Source organism: Symsagittifera roscoffensis, chromosome 5, assembly GCF_963678635.1.
Source record: "Symsagittifera roscoffensis chromosome 5, txSymRosc1.1, whole genome shotgun sequence".
Classification (NCBI taxonomy): Eukaryota; Metazoa; Xenacoelomorpha; order Acoela; family Convolutidae; genus Symsagittifera; species Symsagittifera roscoffensis.
The window spans coordinates 34,573,823-34,600,505 of record NC_087066.1 but is presented as its reverse complement, the minus strand read 5'-3'; the positions used below and the strand labels follow the sequence as shown (position 1 = coordinate 34,600,505).

The window sequence follows — 26,683 nt, the reverse complement described above, 5'->3', positions numbered from 1 at the left end:
TATTTTTTTTATTTGAAAACCTTGAGCTTGAAATTTTCATATTCTGCGAGTAGAACCTACATGTTTTCACGATACCTATCTCACCGTAAGGAAACAGCCCAAATACAATTTTTATCCTCTGACAACCGTTAAGAAAAAAAAACAATTTGCTCGCGGGATAATAATTCTTACAGAATAATAATTGCTGGCAGGATAATAAAACTAGCGACTTTAAACTTTTCAAAAAAGATGAATGAATTTTTTAATTAAATTTTCATATAACATAGTTTTTTTTGGACGAGCACATTGTTTTCGATTTCATGTCGCCTATTTTTGCAGCTAAAAACAAAAAATAGAAGCCTAGTTATCTGACGGTAAAACTACAACACTCAATTGTGTTTTTTCAAGATTTGGATTCCTTGCTTTTAGTTGTGCTTCACTGGTTTTCAAGTTATCTAGTTGCGTTAACTTTTGTCTCCAGTACTTTAATTTGATCAGGTTTTTTGGTCAGTTTTACTTTATAAGTGGTGCAACATTTTTGTGAACAAATTTTTTCTAATGCACATTTCAATTGCATTCATGCTCAGAAAAGCTACACATACATTCTTTTTCACTCTGCCCAGCTGAGCAGCTTTCCAATCAACTAAATTTTTCTGTTTGACTCATTGGCGTGTCTGTTTTCCGAGGTTTCGATAATGCTTCAATGGTAAAAAATATGAAAACGGAAACGAATCACATGAAAATAGTAGAGAAAACAATTTTTTTTTTCAGATCATTTAAACTTAAATATCAAAGTTTTGCAGAATTTTTGATTGAAACAACTGACAGTCACATACCCGCTTCTATTGAATTTCAGTGGGAAAGTTAAGGTCTAAAAAATTCGAAAATCTGACTTTAGTAACTGCGTTAAAGAAGTCTTATGAGTAATCAAGTTTCGGGGAAATTAAATTAGCTGGTCCAGTTAGCATATCCAGTGTATACAGTGCTGATTTAATTCATCTAAGAAAAGATGAGAAAACTTAAAATTCTATGAATGTTAAGACCTATACTTATACTTTTTTCAGAAGTTACGTACCTTTTTTAACTTATTAACAAACATAGATAAAAATTAAACAAAAATCAACGACTTTAGTATTTGGTTTGAACGACATTATTTTTTAGATCTGCAATTATTCTTCGAGGAATTCTCCGATATAACCGATGAATATGGTCGTCCATAACTGCCAAAAATGTTTTAAAAACTCGACGACAAAATTTTGTAACAGTTGTTGAGAGTTTTTTACGAATCTTCTGTTTCCATAACCTGAAATCTGAAAATTGTGGGGCCATTTTTCAAAATTTGAAAACTATTTGGTCGAAAAAAATATCACAAGTTAAGAATTGTAGCAACCGGCCATGTCTTGTTGGAAATTTTCTTCGCAGCTCTTGAGACGTTGCAGGAATTTTTTTCTATTTATTTAATTGGAGTGATTTAATTGGGTTGGTAACGCAAATTTCGGCATCATCTCGCGCAAAAATTTTGCTGTGGAATATAATGAACAATGGTTTTGTCTGAAAAAGTAAACACATTTTCCCAAAAAAATTTTCTCGAAGTTTTTGATTTGTCTCAATTTGTGAGTTTTTTTCTGTTTAATCAAAACTTTGAGTTTTCGGCTCGTGCTCTCAGGCCTTTCTTGACCAAAATTGATCAAATTGTGCTAGCTGATAAGTATAAAGCTGGTTCATTTTTTTCGAAGCTCTTGAGACGTCGCAAAAAGGATTTTTCTTGCAGTCAAATAATTGTAATTTTAGTATTTTTCGGTTGTTCGTTTTTAACTACCGATTTTTTTTTGATTTCAACATAATGTCCGTTTTCCAACAAATAATTTTTCCAAAAAAAACTCCAAGCTAAGGATTTGGGAACTTTAGTTTTTTCTATATTTTAGGTAAACTATATTATTTAAAGGAAACTTCCAAAACTTGGAATTTTTTACGCAGCAAAAAGAGCCCATACAAGATGTAGCAAAGTTGTGTTTTGGCTTTTGAATACTTTTGTTTGGATTTTGAAAACTATATCAAATTATTCAACACAAAAAAATCAGTGCAACCCACAGATATCAATGATTGCAATAAGGGTTCGTCAAGGAACTGTTGAATATTGGTTAAAGATTTTATAATCCGTTTCTGTTGCAAGTGTCTTTAACCAAAATTATCAGTACACTGAAAAAATTTTATTGGAACGATCATCGTGAAAAATTTGGTCTGAGTGATTGTATTAAAAATTGTTTTCTTATCGAAGAATTTAAAAACTTTGTCATTTTTTTCTATTGAAAACGCAACTTTAGGGTAGAACTTAGACTTTGCGCCGAAATTGACGCGTGTTGAATTTTGAGTCCCAACGTGGATAAATTCAATTTCATTTATATATCTTATATATTTTTTTGTTTTCTAGATACCAGTGAGTTTGATCGTTTCATAATAGTTCGCTTCAGTTGGATTTTTTGGTTAATAACACATTTGTTCACTTTCTTGTCATCAGCCATTAGTTTTTAATGTTTTTTTTGAAGCTGCATGAAAAACAAAACTTTACAAAAACTGAGACATCAATATCCATCTGAAAAAAAATCTTCTGAAATAGTAAATATTCATGTTTTTATCAGTGCCGCATCCCTAGCTTGATTTTTTCATCAGTTGGTAGCAATTTCTTCTAGAGCATGTAAGTCCAAGCAATTAATTGTAGTTTTCGTCCATTTTGAGAAACACTAGTTTCAAAACAAACCAGTTAAATAACTTACTATAGATGGCTAATTCAAAACACATTACATGCGGACAAATGTTTCAAACCAACAAAAAAGTAACTAAAGAATCTGTAACAGCATAAAAACAGCGTCACAACAGCTGCAAAAACAAAAGAGACAAATTTATGAAAAAGACTCACGACAGCCAAGCACAATACACCATTAGACCAAGCAAGATTATATACAGAGGTTTGCACATTGAGTAGGAATAAAACGCAATCAGCAATGATGGCTTATATTTTAGCGGAAGTACAGCGTCTTTCAGGTGTCTTTCAGGTACAGCGTCTTTCAGGTGTACTTCAGGTAAACTTCCTCAAAATGACGTCGAATGCCTTCCACAGTATTTAAGCTGAGTTTAAAAAACTATTCAACAGTCAAAACTATTTTAACGCACTTGGGCAATGTGAAATTTCTAGAACTTGTTTGCGTAAAACTCGTACATACACGAAGAAACAAAATTGAACTGTTGACATTGGAAAGCTGTTACCGACATTTCGCATCTCAGAATTTTGGAATTATTGAAAATTTTGAATGATCATGTGTGCTTTTACCCAGATTTGCGGTCGTGGATATGTCGTCTGCGCAAACTTGCTCAAAATGTTTGGTGTTATTTTACCCGATTAGAACAGTACACCGAATAATGTGTACTTTAACGACAATTGCGATTATGATATAACTTCTACTCAAACATTTTTCGTTGTTGCGGACTATGATCATATTTTGCAAAGACTATTATAAAACATTGTGCACCGAGTGTGCTCAGACATAGCGGAGAACTTGAAGTATGTTGGATTTTTGAGTTATGGGTCCCAACGCTGATTGATCCAAACTATTTCAGTCTATTACAGGTGATTGATCCAGACTATTACAGGTTGCAAAACCACAATCTCGATCAAAGAAGCTTTTAGTTTCAAATAAATGTTATGCGCAGATATTGAAAAAAATTTTCAATCTCAGCGACTGTGAATTTGATAGTCTCATAACAGTTCGCCATGGATGGAATTTTTGGTTTATAAGAAAACAGTCCACTTTTTATCAGTCATTAAAAGGTTTTCAGAGACAGTAGGTTTCTTTACAGCTGCATGAAAAACAAAAAAGGTGAATTTTCCACTCGAAGCTAGCATTTCTCTTTTTTATGTACCTTAAAATAGTAAACTTCTTTGGTACTGAACTAGCAACTTAGTCTTTGAATTCCCAATAACAAAACTAATCTAAAAATTGATGATAAAACCTGAGAGTAAATTCCGCAAGAAATGATTGAATTTAATTTCTCCGTAAATAACAGTTTATATTCGACTTTCAGACGACCAACTTTTTTCGAAAAGGAAAACAAAATGAGAGCAGAACTCGAAAAAAATCAAGACGAGGAATTTTGGTTTTGTCAGTACGGTATCTCAAGCAGGCTTAGAAACTAAAAGCCAACCAAAGAAGCTTTAGGTGCAATAAAACAACGGCAAAAAAATAGCTGCGAAAAACAAAAGGGATCATGTTAACTATTTCTCCCTATTGCAATAGGGGGGTTCAACCAATAGGAATGCGAATTGAAATAACGTCAACTAATAGGAATGCGACAGAACAAATTTCTGATAAATACAAAACCAATCCAGTTGAGCATAAATGAAATGTGTTTTTATAGGGGAGGGGGGATCCTTTCCAAGGTAACACAGGTGGTGTTGGGGGGGGGGGGGGTGCATAGTTAACATGATCCAACAAAAGAAACAAATTGATGGAAAGGACTCACGACCGCTCGCGTCCAGTAAAACACATTACACGATTGGACCAATGGAGCTTATATACATATGCTTGCGCATACATTAGGAGTAAACAGCAAGTAACAGTGATTGCATTAATGTTAAGCGAGCTCACAGGCTCTTTCAGTAACTTTCCTCAACATGAACGTGGAATTTTCTATAGTATTTGAGCTCAGATAATAAAAGTTTTATTTAACGGTCAAAATTTTTTTAATGCAATCGGTTGACCTGAAAAATCCACAACTAGTTGTCTGAAACTAGTTATAAACACGAAAAAAATGTTGACATTAGAAAATTGTTACAGTGAAATTTAACCCTTGTGCTATCACTAAAAAGGCAAAAAAGGAAAACCATTATCTTATAACAACAAAAGGTGTCATCAGGAAGACCTTTTTGTGTGTTAACCGCTTCCCAGCTGACTGCAGTTTATTATCTTATTTATTATCAGTTATTTTAATCTACTAAACAATTGCCCCCTTTCTTAAAGGGGGGAGACAATTGTTAAGTAGATCCAAAACGAGTCATGAACAACTTGAAAAAACCAATGATTATTTTGCAAAATTGATGTTTATATTTCGTAAATGGTTGTGTTGTGGTGACGGTAGACCTGCTATTTAAAATTTTAAACAATTCAAATTTAGCTTGGACGTAAAAAAATATCCACTTTCACTGAAATTTCAAATTAAAGCTCCAAATATGATGTTTTCGATTTCTACTCCCTTCTATGTTTCTGACATCACTTGAACAACTAAAAATTGAAATTTTCATACAGTGGCATCAGAGCTTTGCACTTGTGATGCAATTCAAAAGTAAAAATGAAGCCAAGGCGACAAATTTTGTGCAGACGATCTTTGAACCAAAAAAATTTAACATGAAGCATTAGAGCTAATGAAGTTACGCAACTCGAGACTTCAATAGCATAAAAATCTATTTTTGCTGTTGAAACGACATAATATGTTACTAATTGACACCGCATTAGCCGATATCATTTCCGCGGAATAAACATTTTAAGCAAAAAGAACGTCAAGGAAAGAAAAGAAAAGGAATTTATACAAAATCAGAAGACGGAACTTTTCAGAAACTAAAAAATTGCTTCAATCGGCACAAAATTGGATGATTTATAAAGTAATCTTACAAACAAAAGTACGACAAGTTAATTTCTCCCAAAAACATTTTAAAAATTAGCTCCTGGCAGGATGTACGTCATAGCCTTTGCATGGGCCTTATTCGCAAAATAAACAGGCCAAGTTTCTTATTCAAATTTGATATACTTTTAAAAAGCAGTGAGCAAATGGTTCAATGGTTATTTTTTAAAAACAAATTAGCCCGAAAACAACATATGATCCGATTTGCTGACGCTTGCCTTTCGTAATGTAAACACACAATGTAATAAATACAGGCCGCGCACCTTAAATAACAAGGTTTCGATCAAAGTTAAAAATGAACTGAAAAGTCGAAAAATTATTCTCATAAAAGAATGATCAAAACCAAGTTATTTTTTAAGTTTTGACAATTTTGCAGGTTTAATTTCTCGGATTTATTACGAGGCATTAAAAAGGGTGACTAGTATTTTTCCAAAAAAATCCTTGTTAGGTTTTGATCGTTCTCGTATAATAGCAACGAAAATATATCGAATAAAAACATAATCCGAATAAAAACATAAAAAATAATCCGACTGAATTAAAGCCGACCAAATTCAGTGCCGAAAATTGAACACAAGTTATTAACAGGAAAAATTCTTGTACTCGGTTGCTTTTCTTAAGTGTAACAAAGTAATAGTTTCAAAGAATAAGTATATCAGCTCAAATATTTCATGAGAAATTCGCCTTTGGTTTGAAAAAGTTCATCTAATAGACTGTTTGGAACTTTAAATTTAACGTGTCCAGTAGTTGAATTGCTTCAAACCAAAAGCGAATTTCTCATAAATATTTGAGCTGAGATACTAAGATTTTACGTTTGCTTGGAATAAAAAATTCAACTAAACGTAAAAACAATTTTGGACAAAAGTATGTAAACACAGCCTCATTTTAGCCCCATGTAGAAAAAAATATGTTAAAAGGCAATATCATAATTACTCATTATGGCAAACTTGGGGGTACTTGATATTCCTCAGTGGCCAGGACCTCCATTTCTATCTATTTTAAGAGTTTCTATGACAAACTGATAGGAAACATTTTTGCAAGCAAACTTGTCAACCAAAAGGGGCATCACTTGGGCTTTCAGGGGTCGACCAGCCCGAACAGAGCTTACATACTAATCAGGGGCGGATCTAGGATTTTCTCGAGGGGGGGCGGATTTTCGAAAATTTGTACGACCTTTTTTTTTAGGCCGATCAGATTGATTTTCCGAGCTCTCCCAAAGCAGTAAAAAGACCCTGTTTTGGCCAAATTTTCTGCGCCGTAGGCAATTTTTGAAAAAACAGGTCAAAAAAGCCGTTTTTGGGCACTTTTTGGAAAATTTTGAGAAAAAAAAACGCGTTTTTTTGGCGCGCGCTCCCCCTCAAAATTAGTATATATTGGCGCCAAAGGCGCCTTTAGAAAAATTTTAGGATCGGTCGGCCAAAAATAGTTTTCTTAAAAAGTACCAAAGGGGGGACCCTTTGGGTTGGCAGGGGTTCGAATCCCTGAGAGGGGCGTCCGCCCCCCCCCCCCTAAATCCGCCCCTGATACTAATTGATCTAATGCAAGGAATGATTGACTAGTGTGCCTAGTATTATAAATCTCATACACTGCTACACTGCTTTTAAGCCAAAAAAGTGGTTTACGGAAAAAGCCTAGTTCTCGATTACAAAACACTTGCTCTCGCAAGGGTGAAAAAAATTATTAGTAAAAATTAGGCGGCAAAAACTCATCTTTGGCCATGACCCGACAAGCAACACAACTTTTTGCGCGTCTGTAGTACCAACAACAACAACCGTTGAATTTGGAATTATTATTTTAGATCTCAAATAACCAAAAGATAGCCAACAGACAGTTGGAAAAAAGCCAATGAACGCAAGTAAAAAAAGACTTAGTTTAAAAAAATTAAGGAAAAAGAATTTCAAGGAAAAAAATATGTCCTTAACTCACTTTGAACTTCCAGAACAGTTCATGATTCACACTTTTTTAGATGAAATTAACTCAATTTGAGAAAACTGGAGCAATAGGTAAAAATTTATTCTGCAGGACAATCTTAGAAACAAAATGCCCTTTTGCTGTTTGATAGTGGAGTTTGCTTTCCTTTTAACAAAGGAAATGAGCTGAACTTATCAAAAAATCATGAAACCGCAAAAAAAGTTAATTTGATCCTGAACAAATTTAAAGGTTTTTCCTGACAAAAACTTATAAACACAGGTGAAGCGGAGCAACACAAACAAAGAAAACATCAACAGCCGAAAAAATGAAAATTCAAAACAACTAGGACATATAAACTTTCATATGTCTCAATAAAAATCATTCCAAGCAAACATGCCAGAAACTTGAATTTTAAATCAGCAACAATTGAACAAAATTTACGAAAAGAAACAAAGCCGAAAAGAAACAAAGCCGAAACAGAGCAGAAACAAATTGAGCCAAAAAAAATTATAAAAAGCATAGAAACCCACCCTAAACAACAATGGACAACCCTTACAAATACAATGACAGTTGTTTATAGCACATGAAAAATCAGTGATAACGCAACTTTGCCAACAATCTTTGAGCTGAAACCACTTGAACAGAAATTTTTTTTCAAGTCCCCTTAAAAACTAGAATGAACAGCACTTGCAATAGCAACTAAAATGAAAGTTGCAGCAAAAAAATCCTTGATGTGGCAACTAAGCCGACAATCTCTGAGCAGACATCCACAGAATCGCAAAAAAAAAGAAATTAGAATGAACAACACTTGCACTTGCAACTACAATGAAAATTGTCAACAGCACAAGCAAAATCCGTAGTATTAAAACTGAATTTTAAAGAAATTGACCATGTCTGTCAGCAGCATAGTCAGCAGGTCATTCAACTGATTTTGCTAAACTAGTTGTTAACTAGAAAAAAGTCGATATTTCAGTTTGATAACGCTTGCTTATCGCAAGCATAAAAATCATCAGCACCTATTTTAGAGAATAAAAATTGAAAAACTGCTGAAAAAAATTGAATTTTCTGTCAACAATGTCTAAGACAAAAAAATGATAAAACCAGGTTACAATACGCTTGTTAATCATACAGCGAGAAACCGTTATTTCCTTCAGTACTTCCTTTTACGTAGCCTTAAATAGAACAACGCTTACTCTTATTGATTAAGATTCCTGGTCGACGCCATAATTCATGTCGCGCTAAATCAAAACAATGGGTACCCTAAACTCAAAACTGCATAAAGGCCTATACCTATCTTGCAATAACCACATTACTCGATTCACAACACAAATTACAAAACAAAATGTTGAAATATGAATTAGAGCAAAAGCTCAAAATTTGGACACTATGATTACGAAAGGTAAAATTAGATACATTTAAGATATATTCGATTGAGATGATTTTATATGAACAAATGTATGTACAAATACTACAAGCCATATTTTAAGTGCATTGGAGTTCAAAACTAAGATGAAAGTTCAGTTCATACATCATATGTTGGAATCCTGAAACCAAAAACATCTTTTTACTAAGCACATTTGTTAGTTCGTTTTTAATATTAACCATGTTTCATACAGATGAATGATTGCCTGTTATGAAAAATTAAGACCAATCATATATCAATTAGTGATTGAGAACCTACATAAATATCTGGTTTCATTCTCTACTTGGAGAAAACAAAAATCTTCTTTGTTAGATCTCTTTACACTGTATACGGCATGGTTCTAACATACATGCATGCGCAATAAGAAAACGGCGCTAAGACGTGCTTACTATAAAAATGGCCATAGTGCTCAAAATTCAATGAATAATTGGACTAGACTCTGGAGACAGGATTTGAAGTTGGACTTGCTTTTTTCTTCTCTTCATGCTGCTGTTTCATCTCCAGTTGCTTCACTCTTGTGTAGCCCAGGCTGCCTCCTAGAGACATGAAATTAGAGGTCCACCAGAGGTAGCTTTTACTCTGTTGAAAGAACACACAAGCGATCACAGTTTGTACACACGCTTTCGCAGTCCCGCTGATATTGTGAGTGAGGGGAGAAGTGACTTGGATTTGCAGGCCAGACACGTAGGCAATCGAGATGCCCAGCACACCAGACAGGTTCATGGCGGCCCAGAAGGAGGCAAACCCAATGTAGGGAAACGATATGAGGGTGCCCACCTACCAAACAAAAGCCGGGTTGAACCAAAACAAAAAATACAAAGTTTAAAGAATGAATCAGGCGACTAAAAGCAAACTCAATAACCGCAAGTGTTATAACTATTTACAGATATAGCTTCAACCATCAGGAAAAATGTTGAAAATTCAGCTCAGTAGTTTTTAGTTGTGCTTCGCAAGGCTGCCATGATGTGAGATTTACTCAAATTGCTCCTCAACGTTTAAATGAAAACAAAAAAACACACTTGACTGGTTAAACTTTTATCAAGAAATACTTTGCCACTAGAACTAGTCTATTTTTGCTTATTCTTTACCTCTCCGTTCATGAGTATGAGGGGCAAGAAGAGGAATGATGCGTTGATGTTGTTGTAGTATGTGAGGAGCCACACACTGTTGTCCACCACTGGCAACACACGCTTGGTGAAGATGGCGTTCAGGGCCACACAGCAGCTGGCCAAAACCCCACACACCACGCCCTTGTACGAGATGTCCACTGAAAACACAATACACCACATGATGCGCCATAAATTTCATCAAATCTATGATGGATATTGGAACATCGGAAAAAACCCAACACAATAAGATTCTAAACTTAACACAGAGGCGAAGCAGCACTAATAATGCAAAGAAAAAGGAAAAAGCGAAAAGAAGTCTTGAAACATTAAAACTTTCTATGCGCCGGATTCAAACCACGGACCAAGAGATTGAGCGGCTTACGTCCTCCCAACTGCGCCATTTACGCCTTGTACAATGGTTTCTCTGTAACTAATGAAACATTTTAGGTCCCCAAGCCCTTCGAACTGTTGTCGCGCATCAAACGACGCAAAAAGAGGCTAATAAGCCGATATTAAACAACCGAAGCCTATAAAGCCAAAAAACAATTCAACAAACCAACTGGTAAAAATGCGGAGAGGAACGCAAAAATTGTGTTTCCTATGAAACGACCTAGAATTAGGTAACTACGCTGATAAGAAAAAACAGGCCGAAAGTTTGGGCCGAATGAATTTTTCAAGCGGAACAAAAAATAGAACAAGTAAGATAACAAGTAAATCAAACTTGATAGGTACCATTTAAAACAAGCGGGCAGCAAAAAAAAACTATTCCCAGATTTTGCAGTTGTTGTGAAAAAAAGTTTCCAAAAAAAACAATTAAAAATTCAAAATTTGGACACTTTATAAAGATGTAACTTTGTCTACAAAAAACATCGCCAACAGACAGTTGGGTAAGAGTAATCAACGCAACAAAACTAAAAAACTACTTGTTTTTTCAAAAATCATCAACTTTTGAATTTCGAAGAAAAAAATAGATGGCCTTGAAACTCTTTGAATTCGTAGAACAATTTATGATACTTTTTTGTTAAAATTGACGTAATTTGAGAAAACTGAATCAATAGGTAAAACTTTAATTTCGCTGAGAAGTGTGACAATTAATTTCCATTTTCGATGTTAGAAGTCGGTCAAGTTTTTCGTGACCTGTACACTTTTTCTGTTTGATAGTGGAGTTTGCCTTCCTTTCAACAATAGAAATGCACTGAACTTAAAAAGAAATCACAAGTCAAGCCGTGAAAAATCAAATTGAGCGTGAACATATTTTAAGACTTTTTCCTGAAAAAAAATCAGCAAGACCTGTATAAGAGTACTCAATACGTTCATTACTCTTAATTAGAGCGTAACAGTTTACACAGGGGAGATCCCCATGATCTTCTCTATCAATTGAATATTTTATTTTACATTTGGTAAGGCATTTTTTCAGAAGAACTAAATCTAAAAAAGATTAAAAAAACCCCACTCTGAAATTTTCGAAGGCCGTAAAACAATGAGTAAGGAAAAAAAATACTAGCGTATTATGCATACACACATTGGGGTAGCCAATCTTTCAATCAGTTCAATTTTTTTTTATATAAATCGGTGTATTAGTGTTCGAGAAAAACTAAAATTTCAAAATTTTTGCAAAATTTCAAAAGGGTAAAATTTTTCCAAGCGTCGCAAACAAACCAAATCCCATACAATTTCAAAACACTCGTTATAATCAAACAAGGCAACAATTGAAGAAATAGAGCCAATCGAAGATTTGAAAAGAGTAATGAACGCCAGTAAACATTTAAAAAACACTGACTTTGTTGAAAAAATCCCAGCTTTCGATTTTCAAAGAAAAAAAGATGCCCTTTAAGCTCTTTGAATTTCCAGAACGATTTATGATTGGCAGTTCTTTGATAACATTAACCCAACTTGAGAAAACTGGATCAACAGGTAAAGTTTTTATTCCGCTGGATAAAAACTTAATTCCACTTTCGAAACTAGAGATCGTTCACGTTTTTGGCGCCATTTCCACGTTCGTATTTGGATTGCTATATACGTCCCTTTTAGCAGAACAATTTCAATTGATCTCAAGAAGTGCATATAAACCTAAGTGCATTCATAAATGCATCAATATGTATGAAGGTACATCTAAAGTTATTCGCAACTTTCATGTACATTTTAAGACTTTTTCCTGAAAAAAAAGCGATAAAAAAATCACCAAGAACTATATAAGATTCTTCACTACGTTCATTACTCTTAAAAATGACTATTAAAACAAAACATTGAAAAAAAATGCGGAAAAATTTAAATTGTTGAATCTTTCCATTAATTATCTTTTAAACATAATCTATTGTAAGCCTGCTCTCGCATTATTCGTTCGAATTCAAACTAACAATCAAAAATTAAAAACCTATTTTACTCAAAACTGGGACAACTTTTTAGAAACTTTTTGATGTCGTTCGAATCACGACTCACAGGGCTTTAATAGGATACTAGCGTGTAACGCACCTCCGGCGTTTCGAATTTTTACTAATTCTTAAAAAACCGCAATTATTGAAAAAAAGATCTGCATCCTTTGAGTGTACCCTGACAGCACCCAATTATAGGGTTGGTAGTTTCAAATTTTGCCAAGTTTTTTTTCAAGTTTTTTCAATTTAAATTTTGAAAAACCATAAGAATTTGCAAAGTTTTAGATATGTTCTTTGAAAAAATTTAAAATTAACTAAGAAACGTCCTTAAGAATTTCCAGAACGATTTATGATAGTATAACTAAGTGCATCAATATTTTATGACTTTTTCCTGAAAAAAATAATCAGTAAGACCTACATAAGAGTTTCACTACGTTCATTACTCTTAAAACTAGCAAACTGACAGTTGGAAAAGAGCCATGAACGCAAGGAAATAGAGAAAAAACTGATTTAAATTTAGAAAAAAAAACTTCAAACTGCGAAGTAAAAAATAAAAAGACTTAATAATTTCTGATTTTCGAGATCAATTTATGCTGACATTTTTTTGGATAAATTAACCCAATTTGAGAAAACTGGATCAATAGGTATTTTTTTCATTCCACTGCGAAATCTTCAAATAAAATAATCTTGAAAATAATCACAACTGAATACTAATATTTGCGACTAAAGTTGAAAAAAAAGAGAGTTCATACTATCGCACAAGCTTTGCTCGTGTAAAAAACAATCGATCGGTAATTTAACACATCGCTAGCAAATTTGCTTGTGTTAACGGAATACGATTATAATCAAATATCAGATTAGAAATTCGATCGATTCCGTATAGTTCATCGACCTGTTTTCGCATCACAAGAAAATCTTCTGAAACCTCAAGAAATAATGTGACAAGTAAAACGACAGTTCGCGCAAACAATTCACATTTGGCATTATTTTCTTCATAGAAAAATATGTTCAAGACGACTAATTCCACTATCATTTTCTTCACAAACGTCTTTTCACTTCACATATTTTGTGTGCTCCTAAAAATCTTTACGCACAGTTCAACGACTGTTACATGCTTCGAATTTACATGCCTCAACAAATTTACATGCTGTTACATGCTTCAACGAATTTACGCACAGTTCAACGACTGATTACATGCTTTATATAGTCTTTACCTGACTCCTTCTCCTGGTCGATGCCGAGGAAGAATCCTCCCACGATTATACCACAACAGGCAAGTGCAGATAGAGAAGTCTTCTGACCCAGAATTACAAAAGAAAACACCTGGAAGCAACATGAGATGATTAAGATACACAGAAAACAAAGAGTGGGGGTTTGAAACGTTTTTATCCAAATATACAAAAAAATCATAATTAAACGAAAAAAAAATGTGTTCTTTTTTCAAATTCTTTTGTTTCTGCTACTTTCTTCAAAAGAACACACAAGCAAAACATGAAAACAATGCTATCGTTAAGCATCGAACTCAATAATTAAATTGTGTATGCAAAAAAAAGCCATTTTTCCTGCTTTTTATTCATACAATTGGTTTCGCAAGGACCCGTAGATCATCCGATGAGTATAAACCTTTCGCTTTAGCCCACAAAACTGGAACAACATTGTGATTTTTTCTCATTTCGTTATAAACAACTTTTTTATTTTCTGTTTTAAACAGTTTCTTTACTCATTTGTTTTAAAAAAAAGTTTTGAACAAATTCCCCCAACCTGACAGAAAACTGCCAAAAATTTGAGATAATCGATATTTCAAACGCTCTTTTCAATCAGAATACTGAAGTGAATTCGCAAGTGAGCTAAATGATTAAAAAAGAGCTACGATTGAGGATTTCGTCCCAATCGATGAAGCTACAATTGAATGAGTTTGCTCTTTAGTTCTTAACTAACCACATTGAAAACAGTGGTAAGTGATCTTCCGACATTGTAGAAGGCGACTCCAACATACTGCAGACAAAGATTGTTGAACATGATCATGCCCACAAAGACGAGACTCAGAGGAAGCACCTACAAAAACAGCCAACATCAACTAGGAGTCATATGTTGACCACAACAATAATTTCATTCAGTAATTCAAGAAATTCTTTACAGATTTTAGAGATTACAGATTTAAGTAGTTACAAAAAAGCTAACCGGTTTTCTGAAACAAATAGCGCAGAATGTTCCAACCACATTCATGAAAAACTACAAAAAAGTTTTTCCTTTTTTTTGTCAAAAAAGTGTCGTTTTTAGCGCGGTGTGATGAGAGATTGTTGTTGTTATTATTAACCCGTTGTTTGGGGCGCGTTCGGCACTCTCTTGCCGAATTCAAGGAATGGTGCAACCTCCGTCGGCCAAAACCACAAGTCTATTGGGTTCAGGTTTGCTCTGTTTTGGGGACAGTTAAAGTGCAACGCAGTGTGGGGAGCAGGGCAGAAAGGAAAGCTTGGAGGAAAATTTGGGTCTATCATCGCTTATAAGTATCTAATTAAGGGCTGTATCCTTATCTTATTTGAGCGAGGGTGCGCATAGTCGAGCATGGGATTTTGTTAAGTTCTTGAAACTTCTGCGGGTCTAAAGAGGAAAACGTTGGGATGGGGCTTCAACTATGACTTTCTGCACTCGGTGTATGCGTATACTCTTCATTAGTGTTTTAAAATTGCTGTTAATGAACGCTTTTAGGTGGTTAAAACCATCAAAGAGTCACACTCATTTGCTTCTATCTAGTTCAATTTGTTCAAGTTCCTCATTATAAGAGACTAAGATGTCACGCGTTGCTGGCAGGGCGGTCGAGGGTATGGTAAAAAATGGAGGGGGCTTAATGGCACGTAGGTCTTGAGGACGAATTACGAGGCAAGGAGTTTGTGGTGATTTTTGACGTTAAGTACTTAGCACTCTTAATGAAGGTGGTCAATGGGGCTCATGTTTGCACACCCAGTCACTAAATGTAGAGCTGCATTTTGCACTATTTGCATGGATGTATCACTCACAGCGTGAGATCAAGCTGGACAGGCGTAGCCCAGAATTGGTCTAATCAAAATTTTGTAAGTATTATTAAAAGTCTCTTTCGACTCAACATAGTGTGAACCAGACAGTACTCTCAGGACCGATATTCGGCGCATTTTTATTTTCTGATAATAACATAACTTGGGCCATGCGAGGGCGTGTGGTTTTTCCAGTAAATTTATTTAGTCTCTTGAAAAATGCGATATGAATTTGAAATTCACAAATTAGTGCGGAAATTTCGGGTTCTTTTCCTGATATTCCGTTAGTTCAGTCTGAGAAGACTTAAAATTTTTGTAGATTGGGATTGGTTACCATGAGGAGTTGGTAAGGGCGGGGTAATAGTAGAAGTAGAGTGCGCTGTACGGTTTTGAGGGTTAGTGTTTGGATCGTTCGGGGGCTTTTAGGCGTATCGTTTACTGGGAGGGGCAGGATATTATTGTTCGTACAAGTAGGGTAGTAAAAGTTTCTGTGATGTTTGAGGTTTGCTAGTCCACAATTTAGGTGGAACCATCCGCATATACGGCACCAAACACTGGCTTGAGAGCGGGAGATATTTGTTTTACAAGGAGAGCAGATATAGAGGCCTGGGCTATTGCCGGCACGTAAACAGAGGATAAATAATAGACGGAGCAGCTCAGCTGACTTTAGACACGCCGCCACCAAAAACACGGTTTGAGCATGCTTTCTGCGCTCCCAAACACGGGAGGGGATTTTGATGCCATTTGCGACGACTTGCCGTGTCCACCACGAGAAGGCGGTGCCAGTGGACCCGTGTGATGGGAGACTATATGATCGCGTAGAACGTAAATAAATTAGGCATAATCGACAACAGATGTCTCAGAAAAAACAATAACACTCAAAAAACTAAATCATAACAGCGGAGCAATAGGGCACAACCGCGCTTCTTCTTAAAGCTAAACAGTTCATATTTGATCCCTTGGACAAATTGCCTTAATGTCAAAAAACACCAGGAGATAAATTTAACTGATTGTTAGCATGTTTGGATACGACAAAACTGCCGAGTGGAAGAGTTCAAATAATACCTGCAGAGATATGGATATGTTTATTGCCACGGATGGAAATGATACGTATGTCGGCATTTGCAGAGCCGCTATTCTGAGGATGACGCAGATTATGACAGTGACTAGACACTGGAACCATGTGACAAACATGGGTGCATCTAGTTGGAGAGAGTCCCCGTTTAGGAGGTACTTGTTCAGAAACACCATCGAAAGAGACACGGCCCTGAAAAGAAACAGAAACGCCAATTATTGACTCGAAAAAATGCCATAATACAAATTTCACAAGACTGATAACTTAGCCTACATAGATCGCCTTTTTTAGACAACAGCAAGTAAAACTGTATGAGCAAAATCTTTCAAACCATTTTTCATCTGTTTCTTTTTGTCATATCTTTTTGTGTTCTTTCACTTACCAGTAAGCGCTGACTACGACGAGCACCTTAAAGTACTGTTTGGCCAGAGATTCATTGGCCCCATTAAAGCCAGCACCAGATCCAGCCATCTTCTCAAGTCTCTGGACTCCACTCGCTTGTTAGCACTATACTTTTCTGAAGCACAAATTGTTCTCAACTACACTCAAGGATGAAAGAAATGTAACACGGTAACCAAACAATCGAGGCCAACTGCTGCGTTAGCTGTTTAGAATCCGTAAATATAGCATAGAACAGCTCAAAATGCGTTGAATTCAGACACTCGTTACCATCTCTATTCTTATATACAGTCAGTTTTACTCACATATTGAAAATTTCTGTTAAAAAACAATGAAAACTATTTCATCAGTCACTTTTAATAATTCTCATTTAAAAACAAATGGAAGGATCTAAAAATCCTACCACGAGAAGTTCTATAGCGTTGCGCTTGTTTTTGTAGGCACCAGATATCGAGCTTCACTAAATGTAAATTGTCAACTCGTTCATTATGCTTAGATTCTTTTGTAAGTGTCTCCAAACTAAGACAATCAGCTTTAAACACGACAAATTTTCTTAAAACTGTCGTCTTTATTTTTCTGCAGTGCTAAAGCAAATGAGGTGCTATTTTTGTTTTTGTAATTAAAGGTGTTTTTGGGATAATATAAGTTTCGACCTAACAAGATTAGGTGGATGCTGTAAAAGAATCAGAAGTTGTTACAATCGAAATGGTTACAATTGAACCGCTTACAATCGATTTGAATTGAACCGCAGAACTGTCGAGTTCAACCTCCTATATTTTGAAAATGCTAGTTTCAAATCCAAGCGATTTCATTTGAAAAATTCGTCACTATGATTTCCGTCGGGCAAATTTGACAACGCTTCGACTTTTGTAATTACAACTCGGCAGAAACTCGGCGGATTTAAGGGGGGGGGGGACGCCCCACTCTCAGGGATTCGACCCCCTGCCGGAAAATAACCTACTAGGAATTTGAATTTAGGACTAATTGTATTTTTTGGAAACTTGATAAACATGGCTCGCTTCTTATATGGCGTGAAAAAAAAACGACTAATGAAGTTAATATTCCTGGCGTCAAAAACCAAAGACGGCTGACTGCCTTTGACGATACAGAAGTTACACTATGCTAGATCACTGAAAAAGATTAAGCCAACATAGCTGTTGATAAAAACAAGCCCAGCCAGGTTAATCAAACATTCGAAGTTTACAGAAACCGCTTTTTTAATAGATTTAATTCAAATGGTCAGCGCAGAACTCTTGAATTGAATCGCAGAACTGTCGAGTTGAACCTCCTATATTTTGAAAATGCTAGTTTCAAATCCAAGCGATTTCATTTGAAAAATTCGTCACTATGATTTCCGTCGGGCAAATTTGACAACGCTTCGACTTTTGTAATTACAATTAGTTCTCATTGACACTTAATGGCAAGTATAGCCATAGCCACTGTAATTTCAAAAACCTTCATGGTTCAAATATGCCAAGTGTCGTAGTTGCATCAGTTAAGGCACATTTAAGGAAACTAAATGACAAATAAGCACCTCAGTCAACACAACAGCACTAAAAAGTGATTTGCTAAAAAAAGTTTGATATTGAAAAAAAACAAGCATCGCAAGAATCTTTTACAGACATTTCACAACTTTTAAGTAAAACGAAACTTTATTTTCCAAAGTAACGCAGGCGAAAAAAACTACAGAACTTAAGACTTATAAACAGTTATTAAGTCCCCCTCACCCTCAAAACACACACACAGGCAAAAACTTTTTTCACTCGTCGAACGACGCAACCTGAGGCCACTGAGCTGCTATAATATAGACCTAAAGCTATCAATCGGGAAAACAAGAAACAAAAACAAAACAAAAATGAAATTTAAACAAATCGAGTTGTCAAAGTTACAACTATTATAAAAAGCGAATTTCAAACAGGACAGAGATTTTAAAACGCTATGGTAAACCTGCTATGGTAAATTTTTAAGACAGAAGCGAAGCTGTTCTTCGCAGACACTTGCGAGAACACGACCAAAAGCAGCTCTATCAAAAGAAATAAGGAAGTAGAAATAACCCTCGAATTAGCAGAAACTCGGCTACGTGTAGGATTTGAATCTGCAACCTACTGCAATCAAGTAATTTTGAGCCTCACGCACTATCCACTCAGCCACACAACATCCGACAAACACTAGTCACGAATAAAGCAGCTATATATGCTAATAAATAGCCAAATCTATTCAGCAAAAGTGGCACCAAAAACTAATAGACTCAATTTTGCAAGTAATAGATTGGAATATAACAAACTCAAGGCATTCACACTAATTTTTATTACGTATAAATTATGCATTTCAAAAAATTGCGAGATATCTTAGAAAGAGTTAGAAAATTTCTCAAATTTCTTGTTGTTTGAACTAAATCACCTTTTTCGGTTGATTTGATGAATTAAAAATGCATCAACAGTGTTAACTTATTACTATTGGAATGTCAAAGCACATGCTTTGAAAAAACTGTAAAGGTGCCCCAAAAGTGGCACAAATATTTGCGACTTAGATTGGAAAAAAAAGAAGGTTCGTACTAAAATACTTGCTTCGCAAGTAAAAAGAGAGGTAAATAGAGGCTTCTAAGGAATGAGTTCAGATGAGTCCTGTGAAAAAACTAAATTATAGTAAAAAAGTCTAGTAGCCGATTGCAAAACCCTTGCTTATCGCAAAGCTAATTAAAATACAAACTATGAAATTTCTTTCAGTAACTTATATTTAACTTTGCAGCAATTCGATAAATTTTTAACAATGTAAGAAAAATCGCGCAAGCGTTCAATTGCAAGCTGAATAATGTGGCGTTCAATAACTTTTGATGCTATCTGCGACAGCTTTTTTTCCAAAATGATAAGCGTTACAAATGGGCCACCTCAAATAGTATTGTCAGCAGAATGAAAAAAAAAAACATTTAGATTACAGTATCTATTGATTAGGTGAGTTATTGCAATGAACGAACAAAATGAGCTTTAATAACATCAGCATTTATCACAAGTATTTTCAATAGTTTTCTCTTCGCACAATTTTATTTGCTCCACCATTTTCCGAAGGAAAGGGCGTCTAAACAAAACTTGGCCATGCAATGTCTGAAATCGCGGCAAACATTTTACGCTCTATTCTGCTGTCGCGTTGGAAGACGTAGGGTGCAAAAGTGGGGGTAAGTTTCTACGTGTAGGGTCGGATGCAGTAGGTGGAGGAGGGGGCCCCCTCTTACTGACATCCTCCAAATAGTTGATAATCATCTTTCGCCTCTCTTGATTGATGCTGTTTAACACTAGATACCTCTTGTCTTTCTAAACAAAAGAATACGAAGTTTCCGAACAAATTCAATTGTTTTAGTAAAAAGGCCCACAATATTCTGAAACATTGAAAACCATCATATATTTTCATCTTAGTTTATTTCCAAGAGCCGGATGTTTTCACAGATAATCTACAAGGATTTCTTTTTATGTATACCAGTAAGTATGCTGTCAAATACCTCAAAGTGTACCAAATAAACATACCTTAAGAATCTCTTCGATATCATGCATGTGCTGTTCGCTTTGTCTGACCAAGGAGTGACTTTTATGTGTGATCATTCTCGTCTCACGCAACAATTCTTTGAAATTATGTTTAGCCCGCATGTATGCACTCTCCCGCCATGCCTCGAACTCCCTTTCTCTAGTTCTGTCATTGCTACTCACTTTCTCCCATCGCGGTTCATCTCTCAACCTTCGTTTCGCCTCTCTCCAAGTGGTCGTAAAGGAGATACCTTCGCATTGGTCCAACATTTCTCTGAACTGCTGTTTGCGCTTTTCGCCCAACTGTTGTACGTGTTGCTTGAATAACTCTTCTTTGTCATCCCTCGAGAGGAGAGCACTACTTCCTTGTTCCTTCTCTTTATCTCTATCTCTATCCTCCTCCCACCTATGATCTTTCTTCAACAATCTTCGCCCACTTTTCCACGTCATCTCTGCGTCTTTGATGATATCTTGTAAGAGTGCATTGAACCTGAGAACCGTTTCCTCTCTCCTATGATGCAGTCTCTGCTCTGAGATCTGCCTCTGATTCAATTCTCTTTCCCTTTCTACTGCTTCCTCTCGTATCCTTAAGCTCTCCTCCATTCGTCTACGTCTCTCTTGCTCTTCTAACTGGCCAGGGTTAATGCTAACGTCCTCGTCGCCAGCAGTTCTTCTTAACTGCTGTATATACTCAGTGAACCATTGCTCTCGCAGAGTGGATGACGGCACTGCTCTGTATCTACTATCGTCCTCCAGAACACTTTTTAGTTTGCTCCAACGGGCACTATCATCTAGGTACTTCTGTTCCGCCAATAGGCAAAGAAACTCATCTTTCAAATTACTCAGCTTTGCTTTACTGCTATCTTGCTCCTTCTGTCTTAATTGACTCACAAACTCTTCGAACATGCTCTCCCTTTCCCTGTTTTTCTCGACCGCTTTGAAACGAACATCTTTACTCCAACCTTTGGCCACCCACTCATTGAAAGTCATTCTTGGTGTTATACTCGACTCCTCTAGAAGTGTCTTGAACTGTTCTCTCTTCTCTTTAAGTCTATGACTCTTCTCTTTCCGCTCTTCCTCGGCCTTGAGGCGCGTGAAAGTGTCAAACATTGTTTTCCTCTCTTTGGCCGACAACAGACTGTACCTATGATCAAAAACTATCTTGGGTAGCTCCTTATCCCACGTTGAAAAGGCCGACACACTTCTCTCCTGCAACATTTCCATGAATTGTTGCTGCCTAGTTTCCAGGGGTATAGCGGCCCGCAAATTGGCAACTCTGGCCTCATCTACCTGCTGAGCAGCCTCTTCGGTTCTCTTTTTTTTCGCTGCTGGACCTTCACTGTCTTCGAGTACGGCTGTCTGACCCAATATTTCAGTTCCCTCTTCCTGCATTAAAGTCTTCTCTACTGTGCTCATTAAATCTTTACCTGGCACATCGGAAGAATTTTTTGAGTTGTTATTGTTTCTATGTGATGGGCTCGTAAGAATTCTATCTACGTCTTTGTTGTGTAACAGTTCTTCGGGTCTGTGCCACACAGACAATTTAGAAGAAGGATTGAAGTAAAACACCCGGTTGTCCCCAGTAAATACAACGCACCAAGCGCTGTGAGGTACAGGTTCAGAAGCCACTGGCTTGGCACGGGCCTTGGCCTCTGCCTCTTTGGCCTCCTTTTCCAGTTTATCTTTTTCCTCTTTCTCTCTTTTCTGTTTCTCTACTTTTTCTAACTCCTCTCTTTCTTTTTTCATTCTTTCTTCCTCTTCTACCTGCCGCGGCTTCACCCAAGTAGTCTGCATTGTCCTTACATTGTACCAGTACATCTTCCCATCTGGAGTTACATTCTCAGCCCATTCACTTCCCCCATTTCCCAGCTGAGGAGGCTGCACACTAGGAATATTCGGAGCCCCTGGAGGAGGTCCATTCACTGCTGATGCTTGCATGTGTGGGAGAAGCTGAGGGGGTCCCATTGGGTGATTTGGAGGCATACCTATACCTGGGTTCATATTTACATGTTGAGGTGGCCTATGAGGCGGCATTCCCGGAGGAGGGTGCTGCACATGCATAGTAGGTGGCCTCCCTGGACCATTCTGTCCGTTGAGACCTCCCATTCCAGGAGGCAGCATTGCAGCGAAATTTGGTGGAGGCATTGCAGGTCTTGGAAGATTGGGTAAAGGCATCCCTCCCATTGTTGCCGGAGGTCCACCATTTGTATTCATAAATGGAGGATGTGTATGCTGCGGTGGTACTCTAGGATACATATGTGGCGGACCTCCGGTCTGATTGAAGTGTGGGGAGGGTGGCAATGTACTTGACGCGGGTTGACCAAACCTCAAGCGTGCCTGTGGATTATTTCCTTGTGGCGGAAGATTCGGGAGTGCCCCAAGAGTGGAGCTAATTGTAAGTACCATCTTCTTAAATTCTTCTTGTGTGATCACAGTTGTCTTATCCGGTCTAGTCCATTGCGTCTGCCTCGTCTGCGCATGGTAGAAGTACACCTTCCCGTCTGGTCCAGGTGTCTCCACCCATACATCAGGAGCCGGTATCTGAGATTGTGCTTGTGGTGGTCTGATCATTGGCATCTGTGGGACCATTGGAGGACCAAGTGGTAGAGCAGTTGAGTTAACGGATGCTGTTTGTACTTGCATAGAGTTGGTTACATTTTTTTGAGGCTCAGCAACTATACTGCTAGGCACAATGGACACCTTATTGATGATTTCTAATGATTTATGGTCAGAATCAGGAGCAGCATTTTCAATACTTGAAAAATTAGGCTGACTTGAGACTGTGGGAGCTACTTCAAACGCCGATTGAGAATCTTCAATGTCTGCTTCACGATTTAGCTCTTCTATTTCACTTACTTTTAATAATTGCGTCGTACTGCCAGGCATATCATCTTCTCGGTTTCTATCATCGCTTGACTTTGTCACGTCTATTTTCTCATCTGGTTTCGACGATGTTTGATCTTCCGACTGCTTTTCACTGCTCATATTTTCGTTGGTATTATTCTGTTCGTCCATTCATCTCAAAATTCAAGAGACACTGATGAAGTTTCTGACTCAGTGAGAGCAACTAGAAAATGCCATAAACGTATTGAAACAACTGAACAAGAATGTTCTTCTGTTATGTAACAGATGTGTGGAAAATAACCAGAAGGATGCAATTATTAATACTAAACATGCGAATGAAAGCACTCAAAAAACACAAACAATCGAAGAAGGCACCAAAGAACTCAAGGAAGCGATGATTGAAATCAAATCAGAAATGCAACAAAAACAAGTTGCGCCAGAAGCGAAAAAACCCACACCCAAAAACGGGAAAGCATCCCAAAAAGAATACGATGGCATACGCATAAGAGGCATACCCGAGTCAGAGGCAACAGACGCCAGGTCAAGAGCAGACCAAGATATGCAAAAAGTGATTCATCTTCTTGATGTGATGGACGTCAAGTGCCCAATAAGTGATCTCAGAAGACTCGGAATTTTTTTTTTTAATTTTGATCTGAAAAATACAGAACAGAAACAGACACTTTCAATATAGTAAAAATGCACAGCATCAAACCATCCAAAACGGTGTGCAACGACAGGCCGAGTTGTGGTACTCGGGAACCGTGAACAGATGAAAGTAGAGCGGGCGATAGACACTGATTGATATGGAAGACTCGGAAAATAAAAATCATCCGTTAGTTCTAAGAGTCTCTGCGCCATGGGAGAAACGAAGAATCCTTCTTTCTATATACAAGCTCAAAGGCTACGAACACAAAGTATTCATAAGCAAAGAGCTAACACATGATGAACAGGAAATCGAAAACAACATGATTAAAACAAGACGTGGTTTCATTCAATCGGGAAAATTCGAGAGCACACAACTCCGACTAAGAAATCTAAAATCAATTAGAAAAACTGAAAAAGGATGGGTAGAGGTAAAACCCGATGACGATTCAGCCTGACTAACCCAAATACAAAAACTGGTATCAACAATACTCAGCTTTAATGTAAGAAGTTTAAAAGAAAGGTCACGGCTAACTTGTTTAGCAAATGCAATCTGTCTTTCAAATAAACATATTTTATGCCTAACTGAAACATGGCTGACTGATGAAGTAAGATCCGAAACTCTTTTCTTACCAGATTTCGAAATATACAGATTTGATCGACCATCAAAAATAACCAGACTAAACATGGCGTTGTCTTAATTGCCATCAGAAACAATTCTAAACAACAACATGTACCGATTAACTCAAATATTAAACAAGTTACATTGAGACTAATTAATTTCTAAAATATACCCCCTCTCAATGGCTGTGTTTATTGCCCACCAAAAGATAGCCCACATAGACCAACAGTCTTTTCTATTGTTGATTTTCTGACCAAAAATTAGTGCAACTGCAAAAGACTTGAATTGTGAAAAAATATTGATAAATGGAGATATAAATTTTTCGAAAACTGACTGGAAAGTAATGGCATCACATGATCCCGAGGAAGATCTAATTGTGCCATTCTGCCAGATTGGCACAGCGCAACCTTCCGGCGACACGAAAGGAAACGAATAAAGGCCTTAGTTACGAAAAATTATTGCGAAGGAGGGTAGGAATATTCTAGAATTTTTATTTTTAAAATTTTGATTGAAGAGTGAATATTTCTGAGAAATAGAAAAAGACGGCCATTTTGACTGAAAGGGACGAAAAAACAGAACAACGACAAATATTGTGGAAAACGGTCGCACAAGAGACGAGAAATACGAAGCCTTTTATCGTGGCAACAACACACGATAAGAACCTTTGCAGTGGATATTAGTGGAGAAGGAAGCTTCAGTTGGGAAGGAATATTCCACGGAACCCTACCGTGCCACAAATTGGGAGAGATAAGAACGTTATCTCAGGAAGATTACGGGAGCGGAGGCTTGGTCCCCCAGAGACTGTTGTATGTGAAGGGACTATATAAAACTGACTTTGTAGCTACTTGGATGTCGTGAAACTTTGAATTAACACCGGTTTTGTTTGATATTTTAGAATATGAGTAGCTAGAAAGAGGAAAGGGTCAATCCATCTCCAATGGATTTAATATAGAACTGTCACACAAAAACATATTAAAATAGGTTGTTCGAGCCGTGTTTTTAATGACAATCACGTAGTCTGAGGATCCGAGACTCAGCTATGTGCTTGTGTTGGCATGTAAACGAAAGCTGATCAAAAGTCGTTTGACTGATGGCCAAAAAATAGTAACTTTTTACTTAGCCCTAACAGACCAGAAAATCAACTGGCAAGGTCGAGACGGTAAAAAACGAGTAGGATTAAGGTAACTGACGCCTGCCAGTCGATAATTGGTACTTTTTCTACGCTCCGTCGCTGTGTAGTATTTGGGCGAATGTTACATAGACGTTTTTATGGCGCTCCTGGGTGGGCCTGTTAAAGGCATGAGACCATCATGATCAGCAAGCGTTTCAGCGACGAACCCTCCGCTCCGGGCGTATGCCCGAGTTAGAGGCCTTAATGACCGTTATTGTACTAGGGGGAAGGTGCGTACCCTCCGTCTAGTTCTATTTAGCTTTTTAACTTAGTTAACACCGAAAATTCCGGGGGCCGGAGGGTTAGGTGGGAAATCTAGAGCCCGCTTGTCCCGAGGTCCCAGGACCAAAAACAATTAAAGAGAAAGCGTAAAACCAAACAAAAATAGTGTATAACCAAGAAAAAGCCAAAAATAAATTTATCTGAAAACAAAAAAGTACAAAAAACAGTAAAAAATCCAAAAAAGACCAAAAACAGTACAAAATGCATAAAGTGACAGTTTATATGTTATTTCCGGACGATATGTGATCTGACCTTCCTATTTGTTGTTTTTTCAGATTAATTTATATCGTTTCTGATAGAAAGATTGTGTGTTTTGGTGAAGGGTTGGATACCCTCCCTTGAGTGTAATTTGAGTATTTAAGCACGTTAATGGTGATTTTGCCGGTGGCCGGAGGGTAGAGTGGCAAGCTGACCGACGTGTTCCACACTCAACAAGGACATCGGGGACAACATCCACAACGACTGTTGGGTATCGTTGAAACAATTTTTTTATCATTCGGGTACTATTTCATCAAAACTTAAGTGGTGGGGTGCACGATTGGCGCGGTCCGATTGTACCCTCCATCGATTACAAATTTCCGAGTTAAGGGTCTTAATTCGAGTATTTTGGTGCAAAAGAGGGTATAGTACTATTCATTAACGACTACTAATAGGTTAT

The 26,683-nt window shown here is 36.9% G+C and overlaps 2 protein-coding genes across 4 annotated transcripts in view; both read right to left on the bottom strand.

Annotated features, from left to right (window-relative positions):
* Window positions 1-8,900: 8,900 nt before the first annotated feature.
* LOC134847027 (GDP-fucose transporter 1-like) overlaps window positions 8,901-26,683 on the bottom strand; it is a 46,964-nt gene continuing 29,181 nt past the window's right edge. The window contains exons 2-8 of one of the 3 annotated variants that reach the window (XM_063864515.1): window positions 16,933-17,069; window positions 16,541-16,742; window positions 14,403-14,519; window positions 13,679-13,787; window positions 10,072-10,250; window positions 9,373-9,760; window positions 8,901-9,104 (exon numbers count right to left, since the gene is read on the bottom strand). In XM_063864515.1, the coding sequence (XP_063720585.1) occupies window positions 9,416-9,760; window positions 10,072-10,250; window positions 13,679-13,787; window positions 14,403-14,519; window positions 16,541-16,742; window positions 16,933-17,021 (1,041 nt within the window). In that variant the 5' untranslated portion in view covers window positions 17,022-17,069 and the 3' untranslated portion in view covers window positions 8,901-9,104; window positions 9,373-9,415. The other 2 variants (XM_063864516.1, XM_063864513.1) reach the window with 2 other exon arrangements.
* LOC134847026 (transcription elongation regulator 1-like) lies at window positions 19,873-23,947 on the bottom strand. The gene is made up of 2 exons (XM_063864512.1): window positions 20,468-23,947; window positions 19,873-20,257 (listed from the first exon to the last, which is right to left on the bottom strand). The coding sequence occupies exons 1-2, from the start codon at window positions 23,477-23,479 to the stop codon at window positions 20,078-20,080; spliced, it is 3,192 nt and encodes a 1,063-aa protein (XP_063720582.1). The 5' UTR covers window positions 23,480-23,947; the 3' UTR covers window positions 19,873-20,077.